Source organism: Anabas testudineus, chromosome 4 (genome assembly GCF_900324465.2).
Source record: "Anabas testudineus chromosome 4, fAnaTes1.2, whole genome shotgun sequence".
Taxonomy (NCBI): domain Eukaryota; kingdom Metazoa; phylum Chordata; class Actinopteri; order Anabantiformes; family Anabantidae; genus Anabas; species Anabas testudineus.
The window spans coordinates 6,636,911-6,653,871 of record NC_046613.1 but is presented as its reverse complement, the minus strand read 5'-3'; the positions used below and the strand labels follow the sequence as shown (position 1 = coordinate 6,653,871).

Sequence of the window (16,961 nt, the reverse complement as noted above, 5' to 3'; positions counted from 1 at the left end):
GTTTCTCAGTGCATCTGGATGACTTCCATGGGGAAGTGAAGCAGCCTTGGCAGAGGAAATGCTATTCTGCCATGAATTATGGCACCCTTGCTCCATAGTTCATTAATGATAACCCCAGCAGTGAGGCAGGCTTGGAGCCATGCCGTTCCTCCATCTCTTCATTACACTATGGTGATGGGGGCTTGGAGAAGCCAGGCTACACTCAGGGCAGTCAGGGCTGCCATGCACATTATCACATTATCATGCTTCCTATAGTGTGTGGTGCTGAACATTTGCCATCAGGCTTCTAAGCACTTTCACTCGCTGCTCTGACATGCACTTGTAGAGCTTTTTGATGTCTTTGGAATCGACATGATTGTAGTGTTTCATAAATCAAGCAGCATGTATCTCCTGGAGTCTGGTGGGTTTGATATATTACGGTCCATCTGGTTTTGTGCTGGAATAGTTTCTTCTATTCGCTGGAATATTTGTGATGTTTAAAATGGCACTTTGAAGTATGTTGGTTAAATGGCTTTAAAAAAATACAGGTCTCGTGGGTGTTCAGAAAAGAGTCCCGGGAGTTAAATGTGGATGAGGTGTTTCTTCTTTGAAAATACGTCCTCATGCATTAATAAGCCTCTCTAGATTATCTTTATATTGTACTACAAAGTTTATATATAATGTAATAATTCAGTGTTTCCTCTGCGTCCTCCTCCTGAAGGATGCTGCTCTTCTTATTGTTTCTTTACTAGATGGGATGTGTACCGTAGAACATAACAACAGTGCCTTCGGCTCAACCATATGTTGGATTTGTAGAATGTAGTAGCTTTGTTTTAATTATGTCTCTTGATATTACAGATGTGATTAAATAGAGGTCGATCGTGATGCAGATTTAGAGGACACAGACCTAGACTTGTGGAGTTTATGCTATTTGCTTGTGGAAATTGGCTTAAAGGAATAGTTTGATGTTTTGGGAAATATGGACATTTGGTTTTTTGCCAACAGTTATGGTCCAAACAAGCTGACAGGCCTCATTAGCTATGTGCACTCTCAGCAACCATCAGTGTTTACATATGCACACTTGTGCTTTTGCAGGACTTCCCACTGCTCTCCAGCTTCTCTACTCCTACTTTTCTACATTTGAAAAACTGCACTTCAGATCACACTGTCATCGTCAACATTTCAGTGGATACTTGTGTTAGAACTGCCGTCCAGCCTGGATGAAGTATATGTTCTGCAGATCTCTACCTGACCAGGTCTAAACACTGGCCCAGAACAACACATTAACGTAGATCCAAGGCCAATCATTGCACATGTGACTAGGTCATCAGTTATTTTTGTTTGTAACAAAGACAATTCGGTGGCCCACTCTCATGTCTTACTCTGAATATGATCCCACAGCAACAAGTTATAGGTTAGGTTGAAAACATTTACTCTGCATGAGATAGATTAAGAGCAAAATTTGGCAAAATTGCTTTTGTTGAAATTTTGATTCTACATATTATGTTTCCTAAGAATCGGTTAAACTCATGATTTCCAAGGTTGGGTCCTGCTATTACGCTTCTCGTCTGTCTTAAATGCCAACCTGTGTCCAGCATTATAGTCTATTAGTACGGTTCACGCTATTGCAAAGCAGGTCAAGCCTCTATTTTCAGCCATCATTACCAGTTTACAGGCTGAACTCCTCCCAGATGTGGCTTGAAAAATACTAGATTTTAGATCTCTGTCACACCCAAGTGTTGGAGCAGTATAAATTGTCTCTTGAGTAGTGATGTTGCAAACACTGAGGAATAATAAAAGAGAGGATCCAGGAGGTTGGTATCATGGCTATTTACACGTCTAGGGGAGCGTCTCTGTACTCTGCAGTTTACCAGCAGTGACCATTTAAATCAAACACATTTTGGTTCAGCTGTACTTGTATACAGTATTTCCCCTCTTCCAACTCTCTTCCAGTATTTTTTAACCACATAAAATCAAAATAAGATTCTGTGTTTTGCTCCACGTAAAGTTAATTTAAAGTGAAATGTGAGTAGCTTTAAAAAAAAAAAAACACAGCAAAGGAGAACCAACAAAAAGTGAGGAGAGGCAGTAGAAAGGAAAAATGAAAAGGAAAACACACTGAGATCAGAGGAGGAGGGAAAGTTATTGTGTTTTTTTAGCAAATTTAGAGTTGGTACCTCACATCTGGGCCACAACCTCGCTGTATTATCTGAGACGGAGAAGTTGGACACAGTAAAAAAAAAACTCCCTCAGGAGAATGAGAGAAAACAGCTCAGTCGTGGCAGCCCTGTGTTTGGAGTGGTGGGGGTTGTGTGCTGGTGTGTGTGTTCATGTTGTGCTCAGTGAGCAGTGTAACAGTGCCCCCTAGTGATCATGTTGAGCACACTGAAGAAAAGTTTCTCTCTGTGATTGAAAGTATTTTTTTTATGAGAACACATTTGGCCTGAGGTGAAGTTCATCAGAGCGTCTTTATTTCAGCAGAATTCCCACAACAACAAAAAAGAAAAAACTGTGTTATTGATGAAAGAGCCCTGTGACAAAGGGCAGATGTTCTCGCCAAGTGAAATATGTTAGCACTTACAAAATGTTTTCTTTAGAGTTGTTTTTGAGCCTTGGATTTCTTAGTTCAATACGTAGTAATACAACACAAACTCCAGCTACAGCCAGAAGACGTTAAAGCTGTCCACCCAGCTCCTGCAATAGACCTAAGACGATCTTGTGCTGCAGTAGACGCACACTGCAGACACACTGTGGTGCCACAACAGCCCCGACATTAGGCGGCATTCCTCAGGCTGCCTTTGAAGTTGGTGGTATTTCCACATCATTGCATAAAACATGGATTTGACATAACTTAGTTCTACAATACAGAAGAGATACATTACATGACCAGCAGACTGTCATTATCCTTATATTTGTGAATGTTTCCCCCTTTCTGTGTGTGTGTGTGCGTGTGTGTGTATGTTTTTATGTGTCTGCACATGTGTTTATGCGTTCTTGTTCACCGGTGCAGCTTGTAACTCTAGCCCAGCATGCTGCTCCAAGGAACGCCACAGATGTTCAGATGTTTCTCCTTGGAAAACAAACAGAACTGAGACCATTTTCTGCAGAACAGAAGGACTGTCAAAATAAAAGCCACCCCCACGGCCTCTCCTCCGACAGTGACTCTCTTAACGAAACACAGCCCTCACTGTGTTCAAAAATGCTTTGCTGGATGGTTCTTACCTGCATGTGAATGCTTTGGGTGTGAGTTTCTGTTTTTATATATGTTTGTACGTGCATCTTGGCCATCTATTAATCTTATGGCACACAAGAGGGAGGGAGGGGCTTTGGGGGTGATTACTCTTCAGACTGCAAGAGATTTTAAAATCCTGAAAAAGGAGGGAGGGACCCATGGTGGGAGAGCAGGACACCCCTGCCACCTTCTCCTCCTACTGCCCTCCTATTTCTGCTCCACCTTTGATTGATGTCTTGCTCCCCAAAGTGTATGAAAGTGTTTCATGGGGCCTTGTAGGGCCCCAGATGAAGACCTTAAGAGGTGGGAATGGAGGAAAACAAGAGAAACACATGACGAGGAGTGCTAACCCAATTGACTTTGTCTTTTGGCGTGATAATGATGATAACATGGGTTGTTTTAACCTGACACACGCATCCGTCTTGTGCACAACATGAACATAACACAAGAAATGAAAGCAGATACTGGCACAGGGAAGGCGTGTCATTTGAATCCATGCTGATACTAAGAGATGGATGTGACAGAGTTGGAGCAGAGGGGAAGCAAACAAGCTGTCTGAGCTGTGAAATTGAAGAGGATCAAAGTGTCAGTGAGTCATAAATAAACCCTGGTCCCTCCCAGTGGATTGATGGAGCAGACGCTGCACTGGCTAACACCACTGTGAGCATTAGTAATCACCAGGCATCGCTTCTCTGGCTGTATTAGAAGAGGAACGCAATGCTGGTACGGTTAGTCATGAAAGTGGGGAGGTGGTCCATTGAACCCCTGTTGAACATTTTCCCAGAAGTCTCTGTCTGTGTGTTTGTTGCAGTGCTGGAGACTAGCAGTGCTACGAGCTTGTTTCCGCTGAGCCACATGTGTTCTTTGGTGCTGAGCAAGACTCAGAGCGCAGCAGTAATGAGAAGTCCAGGTGCAGACTTTGCCCTCAGGGAGGAAGTCCTTGTTTACTCATGTTTAACCTTGTTTCTGACCTCGATTTTCTTTGGCGCTTCTTGACCCCACAGAAATTGTGCCATTGAAGTTGCATTGGTTCCGAAACTGATCACGTTGATTTTGGCATTAATCATGCTGACCTGTTGAAAATGTAGTGGTACCGGCTTGTTCATAATAAATGACTTCAGAGCTTAACATGACATCAGAATGAAGACCAAGAATCACATTTTTGCTCTGTTCTCAGGCAGCCAGTCTAGAAACAAAGTATTATGACATCAATCCAGGTGTGTCAGCATCTTTTTATCTTTCTTAATTACATAATGTGTGTAGCCATGATGTGTGCTTGTGTGACTTAAAAACCATGTAAAAGACAAAGAAACCTCAAATAATCAGAAATAATTATGCACGAGATACAAAGGAATACAAAACTCTGACTTGTAACGTCCTGCAAATGTGCAGCAACAATTACGTCACAAAAAGCCTTTCTGTGCTTTTTCTTTTGAATGAGGTTTTGTTCTCGTTATACAGTAACTGGCAGTATTAATATTTCTGATTGTCTAAAAGTTGAAACCTTCTCCAGCCAGTGGCAGGTAATTAAAATGATGTTGCCAATGCAGCTTGTGTTGTTGATTATGATGTGTGAACATTCAAACATTGCGTCAAGCACATTTGTGCATGTGTGCTGGTTCTGTATCGCACTGATTCTACTGGCTTTGTCGCCCGTGGACAACCTGACAAGCCAATCATCATTATTTATCAGCAGGATAATAACAGCAGCTCTAACCTGCCCCAGCTGTCTGCTCTGTTAGCCAGTTACATCAGAATACAACTGGAAACTGTCTGCTCCTACAACACCTGTGCTGTGTCTACACCAAACTAATGGAGTACATGAATTCATGACGGGTTTTGTTGAGGCTGTTTCAGAGGTGCGTTGATTTAGCTGTATAATTATTTTGTCAAATGACAATGTGAAACCAGCGTGACGATGTAAAAGGGGGTCACTCAAAGTGTAGAACCTACACCGCAGCTCTCCTGGTCTTTACAAACCTTTCAGTCAGCTCTAGCTCAGTGCTCAGCTGCTCCCTGCTCTTGTTGGGACACAGCACACAACGTCTTTCAGTGAAATAAGCCCACAAACCCACTTTACTGTACATGAGTTGGTCAACACCAGAGAACATCATGTTTCAACTTTGTTCCAGGCCTTTTGTGGCTGATGGCTTCTTGATGAGGGGTTTGCATCTTGTGGCAAAGACTCTGTGTTTGTGCTCATGGAGTCTTGTTCTACAGCTGGACTGATACCTTCCCGCCAGCTCTGGAAAGGTTATAGCCCTCACAGTGTTTCTGTCATCAGCTGTTTGACTGACACATTGTGTGTGTGTGTGTGTGTGTGTGTGTGTGTGTGTGTGTGTGTGTGTGTGTGTGTGTGTGTGTGTGTGTGTGTGTGTGTGTGTGTGTTGCTCGGTACACCAGTGGTTGCTTTCTTTGTCAAGACAATCTGAATTGTTGTGCCGTTGTTTGTTTTTCCATCTTTTCTCTGATACAGTTTGGCTGTACTTTTTTTTCCCCCATAGACAGCTCTCTGATTTTCATGTAGAGTTTTTCCTGCTTTAGCAACAAATACAGTCTTCACAGAATACTAAATACAAGCAAAGCAAAATGATTTATTGCCATTTAAAAGAAACTTGGATGAAAGAACATTATTAAATCTACAATACTTGTCTTCATCCAAAGCTTTTGTCTTCTAGTTCTGTCCTCTAGTTCAGCGCTTGTCTTTATGATTAATGGCTGTGGAATTGAAGCTAAAATTTCCTGACACACACACTAAAATGTCAGTTTAATTTATCTAGTTTAGGTACGGAGCAAAGGCTGTATTTGTAATGTGCTGGTCTGCCTTTGACCAACACAGGGCTTTCTGGCAGTGGGAGAAATGTTGACAAGTCTCATTATAATATCTCATACCTGCTTATCACAGATACCCACTAATTCTAGTGATATATAGGTAAGCTGCACACTATTCATACAGCCATTTTAAGACCTCAGGACAAGCTGCTTTGCTTCTAAGTAACCCTCAGTGTCTGTCCTTGGTTCGCAGGTTGCACAGTCCTTGTTGCCCTTCAGGGGGCAGGATAACCCTACTTTTGCCTAATAAGATGTAGCGTGACAAAAGCACTGAATTTCCCACCGCTCTTCTTTGTATAACAGGGGGAGCTGGTCCACTCAGCGTGATAATCTCATGGTATGTTTTACCACAGTGCCTGTGCCAGTGTTTGAATGAAATGTCTAATCACAGCCCAGTGCTACAGTCAGGGTCTTTGTCAGCACTTAGAGGAGCTCAGACTCTGCCAGCTCCTGCTGGGAGACTAGAAAAAAGAAACACTGCAAGCACTTTTTCTGTGGAATGGCCTGATGTCTGTAGCCGGTGACGCCCGGCCTCAGGAATGATCCTGAATTGAGGAGTGATGAAAACTGTCCCTATAACGGCTCAGACACACACGTTCACACTTGTGCACAGTGCTCAATCATGGTTGTGCACTTGTCCACTGCATATTTTACCAAATTAAAAACACTCTCTCTGTCCTGGCCTGATAAATACAGTACACACACTCAGTCATCACACTGCTAATGACATTCCTTCACACACATGCACGTATGATTGTGCAGAAACAATCTGTGGGTTCAGCCGGGTTCAGTGCTTGACCCACTGGAGTAAGATGTTTTTCCTGGATTTGGATTTTACATTTTTTGGACTTCACAGCATCAGTATTGGTTGTGTTATTTAATAAGGTTGTTGGATAAAAAATAAATCCATCCTGAAGAAACCTGTTTTTTCCCCTGCAGTAACACTCAGATGCTCACAGCACTGTAGCTTTGTGACTGTAGTGTCACGGGTCAAGGAACTAACACTTATTCTGATGTAACACTTATTATGAGCAGTGGTACATTTCTAAAAAAAAAGTTTAAAAAAGGAGATGGAGGTCCTACATATTCTCAAATATCTCATGTATCTGAGTTTTGACTTCTTCCCTCTGAAGGTCACACTCAGAGGCGTCACTTAATTATTTCATGCTTATGTAAGAGTGGCTGTATAATGAGGTGCTAGGTTTTTTTCTTCATTACATAACATTTTCATGGCCAGCCAGTTGAATGATAAAATACATTTGGCTCCTCAAATGTAATCAAATCTCCCTCAATGTTCTGTCTTTGGTTTCATGTAGCAGGAATATCCACTGCTACTAATGCAAAACATGCCTGATGCCCACACAGATGTGGATATGCACAGGTATCCCACATACTGACATATTTCAATACACACAGACACACAAAGAGACACTGAGACTATACTATATGAGCTATACGTTCTTGTTGAGTGCAAGTAGTCATTGCAGTATATGTGAAGGCATTGGACTGTTATGTCTGTTTAAAAGCATAAATCCTGCAGACTAGCCAGATAGGCAGTTTCTAACACGTTAAGTGCACAAGAGCATATAAACCTTTCAGAGCTTTGCTTTGCTAACAGTGTGTTTGAAGTTTCAACTGAATAATCTGTGTGTCTGTATAATTTGGGTGAATTATCCTGCAGGTTTGTGGCTCAATCTTTCCTACCATCGGGCAACATGTAGACATTTAGTTGCAAATACAACATCTGCATTGTGTCAGAATAATAAGCAGCACATCAAAACTTTGTTCCCACTGATGCAGAATGGTAAAAGAAGAGATGTGAACAGTGTTGTGGCACGTGTTTGTTCTCTGCAGGGGTTTAATTGTGTTTGTGATGGCTGTAGAGCATTGCAGTAGGCAAGATGAGAGATGACAATTGCCTATACAAGGAGCTGCAGTCGAATATTTAGAGAGGTAGGGCCTGTTTAACAGTTTCACTATCACAGCTTTCATCGCTGTTGCTTTCGGCTTTTGGCTAAAGAGCCAAATATTTCCCGTAGGATCTGGTGTAGTGCAAAGGTAATGTAGCATAAACAGAAAATGGTTTGCTTGTCTCCCTTAGACAGCTCTCGTTTTTATATTGATTTATCCTTTAAAATCTAAAGTAGTCATTTACAGTTACTTATCATTTATTATCAATCTCACAGGACTCCCTTTGGTAACAAGAAACACCACACAGTCACAGTCACACGTTCCTAAAGGTACTAGGTTCTTGGTCTCAGATAATACTTTTCTAAGGCAGGTGATCAAAACAGATGCTAGTGTTGTGCCACATGGTTTCTGATAACTGTAACTGATAACAGCACATGTAGCTTTGACAAATGCACTATTGATGTTTGCTGAGATGACAGCACAACTCATGCAAGTTTAAATAGAGTCTATTTGATTTGGATTTTGTGCAAAAATAAATGAAAACCAGTGGATGTCACATCAATGAGATGCTGCAGCACGGTGTTACCTGTGATGTAAACTGGATAAATTAATGATTGAATGAATCTGATATCACTCAGACCACATTATTTATAGATGCACACTCATGCACACACTGTAGTATAGTAAGTGTAACATTTGTATGCATGACTTGTTTATTCAATGGGTTCTCTGAAGCATTTTTGCATTTGACATGTGGATAAGCACCTGGTGCTCCACTGGGATGTAGTCATGTAACTGCTGGAATATTTAGGAGACAGGAGAACTAACATACTGTATATTCAGACAGCCACGATAGAACTAATGTGGAACGGGGTTTGCTTAACATGGCACTATAATACACACACACACACACACACACACACACACACAAACCTCTCCCCTGTTCCCCTTCGTCATCTCAGCTGAAGGTGGGGACTCATGTTGCATTGCGTGCAGAGTTGTAATTTTGTCGTCACTTGCAGTCGCTGGCATTCTCTGCGCCTTGCCAGATTTCACTGATCTACCTCGAAACTATTCTCGAAACACTGTAACCACTGTGATTATGATACACGCCGCCATTCACACACGCTCACAGGATACACACTCGCAAACGCACAGCACTGTAATTACAAAAGATCAAAGCGAAACTCGGCGAGTCTGATAGTCCAGCTAATAGTAGACGACAGCAAAGTGGAACACAAATCATGAGGAACAGTATCAAAGAGTGAACCCTGGGTTAGCATCGGAACGCACCACTTTCTTTTACAGTGATAAAAGTTTTAATATGTGCAGTTCTTGCTGAAGTTATGAATCAGCCGTTGTGTGTAAGAATTGAGGTGTTTGAAATGAAAAAGGGAAAAAGTGTGACCCCTTTGAGACCATTTCTATAAAAAGCTATAATGCGCCTTTTTCCAAAGCTTTATGTGAATGCACAGTTGCCAAGGTAAATTAACATAAGGTTAGTTTGCATCAGTTGTGCGTCACTTTGATGATCAATAGTTTGTTAAGATCCGCCACTAACTCCAGAAAAAGATTTGCATGGACTTTTATTTGGTTTGTGTGCAGCTCTGTTCACAAAAACGCGTCTGTGTTTGTGAGCCTGCCTCCTAATCTGCTTTAAAAGACCTTCAGTCAAAGGGGGAAATTAGTCTGCCACTCTCTAATTGAGCAGATCATTAACCCTGATTTAAACCACCGTCCCCACCTTCAACACGTACATATACGCTCAAACACACATGTTGAGCTCTCTGATCTTCTCATGGCCGTACACATGTGTACCCTCATTCTTGTTAGTCATTTACTATACCCTCGCACACAAGCAGAAACTCCCTTTGGCAGCGAACAAGGTGTTTCCCCCTCAGTGTGTGAGTCCTGCACGCCCGCTGTTTGATCTCCTCACGCCTGTCAGCAGACAACACAACATCTGAGGGCGTTGTTGCTAAGCCACTGTGCAGCCCACATGCCCATCCACTAACACAACCACCACCCAGCTGACATGAAAGCACTCAGGAGAGAGTGGTTCACATGGAGATCCCTCTGTTCTCCACAGTTATGCTGCCTGTGGCCTACTTTAACCATGACAAGTTTTCTTTATAAGTGGCAGAAGTGAGACCACACCCTCCTCAGGGTGTGATTAATCACATCCAGCAGACTGAAGCTTACAATGCAGGCATGCTGGGGATACTTCATGTGTGTGTCTTTCTCAGTTTACATTTCCTCCTGTCTTCATTCTCCGAATAAACACACAGTCACTCTTGGCTCCACATTGCGATCGTGATGCTCGGCGAGGTCTCGTAACAGTTGTAAAGTGACTGTTCGATGGCCTGAGGTGTATGTGTATAAATCATTGTTAAGAGGCATTGTTCTGCACTTCCTAAAGACCATGAGAAGCAGCCCAGATTAATGGGTCTTGTGTTTTCTCTCAAGTGGACCACTCTGGAGAGGATTAGGGCTCAACAGGAATTCACACAACTAGCAGCCTGATTTCTTGGGTGCTGAAACAGCAAACTACCCCTCAGCTGCCTTTTGCAAGTATGATGGTTTGTGGTCAGCTATCATACTTGCAGTGTCTGCCATCTTGGATGTGTTGAGCAAGCAGCTCATAAAAACAAGCAGTTATACAAAGCAAAAAGAAATAAGAGCAAGAGGCAGCTTTGTATCAGACATTAGGTACATTTCCCTCCACCACCTTGACATTAAGAAAAAAAAAGGTTGAGATATAATTTTAAGAAATCTGTTAGTAAATAAGTCACAACAAGCATGAAGAATGTGACATTAACAGGAATGAACTTGCCTGCATGTGTGGACCTTGAGTTTATTTCCTCTAATGGTTTTACCAGAGCTTTTAATGATGCCATCACTTCACGTCTAAATGAGGAATGTTTGTTTAGTAATTTCATCTGCTGATTTTCTGGAACTTCTTTTGAAATGTTCACGCCGCTGACGGGAAAACTGTTTAATGAGGTTCACAGTAGCACATTAATAGTAGGTTGTGTTTGGATGAATACAGACTACTGATTAATTATTTCCTGTCTTGCTCCTGCATGCTCTCAAGTCCACAGCTCCTCTTCCATATAACGGCAAATCAAAATCTGCTATGATTGTTTCTGTCAAATTGATACCAAGCTATAAAACCTTGCATGCACCCAGACTGTAGTAATTACTGTGGTGAAGGCTTTGCTGCAGCTCTGCAGTGGTTCATTACAATGTGAAAGTCCACCCGTCCAGCACAGCACTGAATGTTTTTGTTTTTTTATTAACTTTCTTGGTTTGACTCTTAATGTAAACTATAGTAGTATTAGTATTAGATGTACGATATAAGTGTATTGTTTTGCACTGTAGTTTATTGTAACCCTTTCCAGTAATTGCATATTCCCACAGTACAGTTTTTTTATGTCATTCTCATAATGGCACCATGCTGATGTTTGTGACCTCCTGACCTGGAGATCACGGACCATGGTTGCCATGGTAATAGGTAGCATCATGTAAGGGAAAATTGGCACGAGAAGCATTTAGCTCTGAAAACTCACCACTCACCTCTGTCTCTGTTCTTTCATCCTGAGATACAGTAGCAAAGACATTTTCCCTCCCAGCATTCCTCACAGGATCACTAACCAAGTCTGATTTCTGTAAATGTCACTGCTTTGCTCAATGCCTTCCTCTCTCCATGTGTCTGTCCCCCTCACTCCCAAACTCACATACTCTCACTCTTTTCTCAGACTAAAATAGAATTTTTGATCAGGTGTCAAAGTAAGCCTGGGTATTTTTAAGTAGTCTCGCTGTCTACATTCCACTGATAAGTACAGCATGATTAGTTATGTTTGCCAATTCAGTCATAGATGGTGAGTTGTGGCAGTGTTTTCAGGGTTGTTGAGGAAACAGGCTGTTTTTCTAATTCAATGTTCTCTGTGTTCTTTAGCACAGTCCACATTTCCTGTAAGCAGAACAGGGATAATGGACACAAATGCTTTTAGACTTCCACATGCATATAAAAACAGTAATTGAACAAAACCTCAGAGGAAGAATTGTAAGATGGCATCTTGATGGTGTGTAACAGTCCACGATGTCACAGAGTTGCGAGGAAGAGCTACTTATCTCCCAAAAGAACAGTACTGCCTGTTTGTAGTGCTGAAAACCATGTGTCTCACTTGTTTAACTGGGTTCCCTTCATCCTCATGACATAAATCCTCACCACAGCACTAAATGCACATGAATCCACAGCTAAAAGTAGTCACCTTTTGTTTTTGCTATTTAAGGAATGGTAGTCTTATCTGTTTTAAGAAATGACTAACCTTTTTTATTTTTTTATTACTGTGTCTAAATACGTTAACATCTTCAGTTTTTTTTTCTTGTTTTAATCTCAATCCAACTCTATTCATTAGCGAACATTCCTCTGTGTTCCTCCTTTTGAGCGTCAGAGGTTACGCTCACACTCCTCTTAGCAACTCACCTCCAGCTCTGTTAGCTCTCATTAAGAAAACCCTCAATCTACCGTTTCCTCTTTCAGCTCTTTCTCTCTCCCTTCTTAGCTGAGTCAGTGTTAGATGGTACATTGTGATTTTGTTGCTGTCTAACTGAGTCGTTTCGGGAATTAAATGTGTGTGTTTTATAGACAGCAGTTGCATTTGCACTTAGGCGTATGCAGAACTGTTTAAACTGCATGTACTTACTCATCACTTTTCCAAAAGGTGTAATCATACCAAGACAGGAAATGGTACTAGGAGGCAGCCAGGTGCCTGTTAAATAAGCATTTATTATGAACTTTATCAGAACAAACCGGAATTCACCTATTTGCGTGAGAGCCGTCTGACTCGGTGTGCTGCCCATGTTTTTTTGGGTGGGCACGGCAGTGTCGCGTGAGATGAATTCAAACACAGGTGTTCAGACTCGCAGCCAAGCTGGATGTTCTCGGATCAGTACCTGCTCCTGCTCGGGATCTGCAATGCCACGATCAAGATCTTAACCACAGGCTGTCTCGAGGGAAGGCGGGTGTGGGGGGGGGGGGCCTACATCCAGCAGCCTGCCACAGCAACAGACCAAACCCTCAGGCCCTGCACTGTATGCTTTGGCAACAAGTCAAGCAGCTCTCTCACAGCTGACACGCAAGCACTCCGAAATATTTACACATCTCATCTCACCTAATGTATCCAGCCCTCTCCCATTCCAGAGCTCTCACATAAGTCGCATGTTCACATCTGTTTTAAGTGATTGTTAGTGTTACTGTTTTAGCATTGGGAATGTACGGCCTAACATGCACGTTAGTTAAAAGTGTTCAGAGACAAACATCGGTTGCACTTTGTTCTGCAGAGGCCTTTCTCCTCTGCGGGTGTCTGTAAAGATAAGACCCACATCTGAGTGTGTCTTCACGCTCATCTCCCTCAAATAGCCCTCCTGTTTTTTTCTCCTGAGTGTACCGTCCGTCTCAGCCAGGTTAGCACAGAAGAGCAATCTGCCAAGCCAGACACTTTACATTCTTTGAGACAGCATCTCAAAACAAAGACCCTGAATGTTAAAATTGATATGTTCCATGTGGGAAGGAAAGGAGCTAACAGAGCACAAATAGCAGCGATTAAAGCCAGGCAAAGTCAAGCTGTATCGTGAGCGTTATCTAACTTGGCCGACATTGATGTATTCCTCAACATATATAATGTGCCTGCTAAAATAAGGTAATTTATTTATGCGAGTCTGTGTTCAGCCCTGAGAAAGTCATATGTTGTCTTTAAAATCCAGGGGTGTAATAGAGTTTGGAATAACAGAGCTGGCCTTAAAGCCCATCAACTTCAATATGCTGCAGGCAACGTGAATTTATCAGTGTTCGTAAAGGGAGATGTTTTACCACCTCTCCTGAGTGAGTGTTTGATCTTATCTGTAAAACTCCTGTATAACACGTATGTGTCTTTCAATTCAAAGTAGGTCAATATAATATGTAAGCTCATAAGTTGTTATATAATGTTGAAGTCATAAGCTGTTTCCTGGTGTACTGGGGGTGGCACAAGTCGTGGAACCTAATAAGTTTAATCTGAGGACCTGGTCGTTCTGGCTACCTTATACTGAGGGGAGGACAAATATTATTTGTTCAAGAGATGGAAATGTTTGTTAGTATATGTTATGCTCTACAGTAAATTTCATGAGCTGCTGCATTCTGCAACCTAAAGGGTTATATTCTGATGTTATATTGTTGATGTCTCACGTGTGTCTCGTGCTGTGGAGGCAGCATTGTTGTTGAGCAAACCTGTATGCAGTGTGAAGTATAATTTACCTGTAATACTACTACATTACAGAGTGGGCCAACATATGCTCTGTGATAGAGAAGGAATTGGCTATTGAAGCTTATCCCAGCTGCTGACTGGGACAAAGCGAGAGTTTTCCACTCAATAAAAGCTTTTCTTTTAAAAAAACGCAGCATTAGTTGTGGAGTCAATAATTCCGTTTTGAGTTGTGAGCCTTTGCTTTTCAGAGTCTTGTGTTGTGTTTGTATCTTCTGAAACACGACAGACCCTCTTGTTAGCAGAAGGCACATACATTCCTGAGCAGTGAGAGTGAAGTGCAGGTGCCAGTCGGCCTGCTTTGCCAGTGTCACTGTGCCGAGTTGGCTATGATCCTCAGTTGTCTGCTTCTGCTCCGTCCTCTCCCTCTCTCTGTTTATCTGTCTCTCTTATTCGTATGCCTATGTGCCTTACTTGTGTCTCTCTCTTTGTATCTCATTCTTTTTTTTATTTCTTTGCTTCCCCACACCCTTCTTTCGAGAGAAAGGAACATGAGCTTTTGATTATACAGCAGTGTTTCTGCTTGAATAAAGGGGCTCTTGTCCTCGCGTTTCCATGCCTTTACCTTCATCATTCGTTTCTTCGCACACCCAGCTGAGAAAAATTACAAAAAGCAATTGCACAGATACAAATGTTTTCCTGCATGTTGAGTTTTTCTCTCAGGTTAGTTTTGAAGCAATAAGTTGTGTCATAATTTTATGTACTAGACGAAGCTAAATTCTTATAGACTTTTCTCTGTTATGTCACACACTTGGTGGTTTTATAACTTGAGTGTGTGTGTGTGTGTTTTGTCAGGTTGTACATACCCAAAGGAGCTGACAACAGAGCGAGCCCATTCTGCAGTGGAAGACATGTTCAAGACCCTTCGAGGTTTGAGCCACACCAGGGATCACCTCAAGCAGCTGCACTCTGTCTACACTGCTAGCGATGGAGTTCACCAGGTCAGAGAAGCACAAACACAGTCTGTCAACCTCAAAACGCACTCTTTGTGTTGCAGGGCGGTTCCCTTCTAGAGGACAAATCCAACATGTCTGTTCCTTGATCTTTTTCACTTATGAGTCATAAGACACACACAAACACGCATCAGCAGTGATTCACAAACAATCCATCCATGTATGTCCATGTGCATATTCCACAACACACCAAAGAAAAGCAGAGCATTTAGTTAGAATTGTCTATTAAACACTGTTTTGGGTTTTTTTTTTTTTTTTTGTTTTGTTTTTTGTTATCTTGCTGTGGCATTAACACAGGCACAGATTCAGAGGAGGACCTCTGGTCATTGTTCCCCTCTAGTGTGCGTCACACAGGCAGATAACCTAGAGGAGCAGTTCACTGCGAGAGTGTCTCGGAGCTTATGTAACTCAGAAAGGCCCCTCTGTGTGCAGACTCAGAAAGCTTTGTCCTCATGAAAGGCTCTTACCTGCTCCTATGAACAACTTTACTGCCTCTGTCCTTCACCGTGATTGGGTAGGTCTTTCACAAAATTATAGGTCAGGAGCATAAAGGTCAGTTGATAAAGGTTCAAGACACTCGTTATTACTTTCCAGGTTGTAATAATTTTCTTGGTCAAACACATGGACATAAAAAAAAGAAGCACACAGCAAAGTGAAATTGGAACTAGAGCTGAACTCGGACAAAAGCTTTGCAGTTGGTGATTTCTGCGTCCTTATCTTTCTTTTCTGTCTTATTACTTGTGGCTGTTGAACTTCCTAGAAAATGTGTTGAATGAGGCGTTTATTTTTCCAATTCTTACATAAGTCATTTATCCAATCAGAAAGCCATCACATACTAAGTCTTATTCTTGCTGAAGGAGTTGGAGCTCTACTGTTCAGCCAGATAGTGAAAAATAATGTGTTCCAGGAGTTTCTTATATATTTTTGTGTTATTTCTTTATTTCTTTAAGAGAAAAATCAATCTAACACATAACTGCTGGGTGCCAGGATTTTTCATTGCTTTAACTCTGTGTAACTTTTTTCTCTCTCTCTAATCATCAACAAAGTTTTAATACTGCTAATGATTTTTCATCTCAGTGCAGCTGAATGAACAGGACACATGGTGTCATCTTTTTCAAAATGTGCCAATATCTTTGTGACAGCACAGGTGTGTGTGTGTGTGTGTGTGTACAAGCGTGAAAACCACTGAGTTTCTGACAGAACTGTCTGTCCCCCTTTCCCTCTGAATCAAGAAAATGATTCCATTAAAAAGGGGAACAGCGTGATATCTGCCAGCTACTGGCTGTTCTTGAGAAACATCAGAAATCCATCAGCCTCTCTCAGCATGCATCCCCTCCACCCACGAAGACGATACCTGGCGGTCAAGATGTCTTCCTCTTACTGAATCTTTTCGCTGAAGAGCAGCGCTCTCTTCCCCTGGGTTCAGACTCAAGTGAGAGGTTTTGACATGGGTCAGAATCTCCTATTCTTCTTCTTCTTTTTATATGTAAGTTGTCTGTTCTGTTTCTGACAAAGCCTTAAATAGGACTCTGTCAAACAGTGTGGAGAGCAGACATTTCATCCCAGCATGAGTACTGATAATAATATTGGTTTTAAAGTGAGATTATCAAAGGCTCTCTGTTGGCATTGTTTTACTATTCATAATTAATCAGATCAGCCATAATCGCACACCTTTACCGTCACATGTATACTAGTTGTAAGGCTGCATGAAAATGACACATTTTCTGACCACATGTCGTGCTGTGACTA

General features: G+C 41.8%; 1 protein-coding gene across 1 annotated transcript in view; it reads left to right on the top strand.

Moving 5' to 3' along the window:
- The window catches only part of scfd2 (sec1 family domain containing 2), a 75,023-nt gene that overhangs the window by 48,539 nt on the left and 9,523 nt on the right, over positions 1-16,961 (top strand). Inside the window, exon 6 of the mRNA XM_026345760.1 lies at positions 15,055-15,200. Coding sequence (XP_026201545.1) covers positions 15,055-15,200 — 146 coding nt within the window. The remainder of the gene's footprint in view (positions 1-15,054; positions 15,201-16,961) is intronic.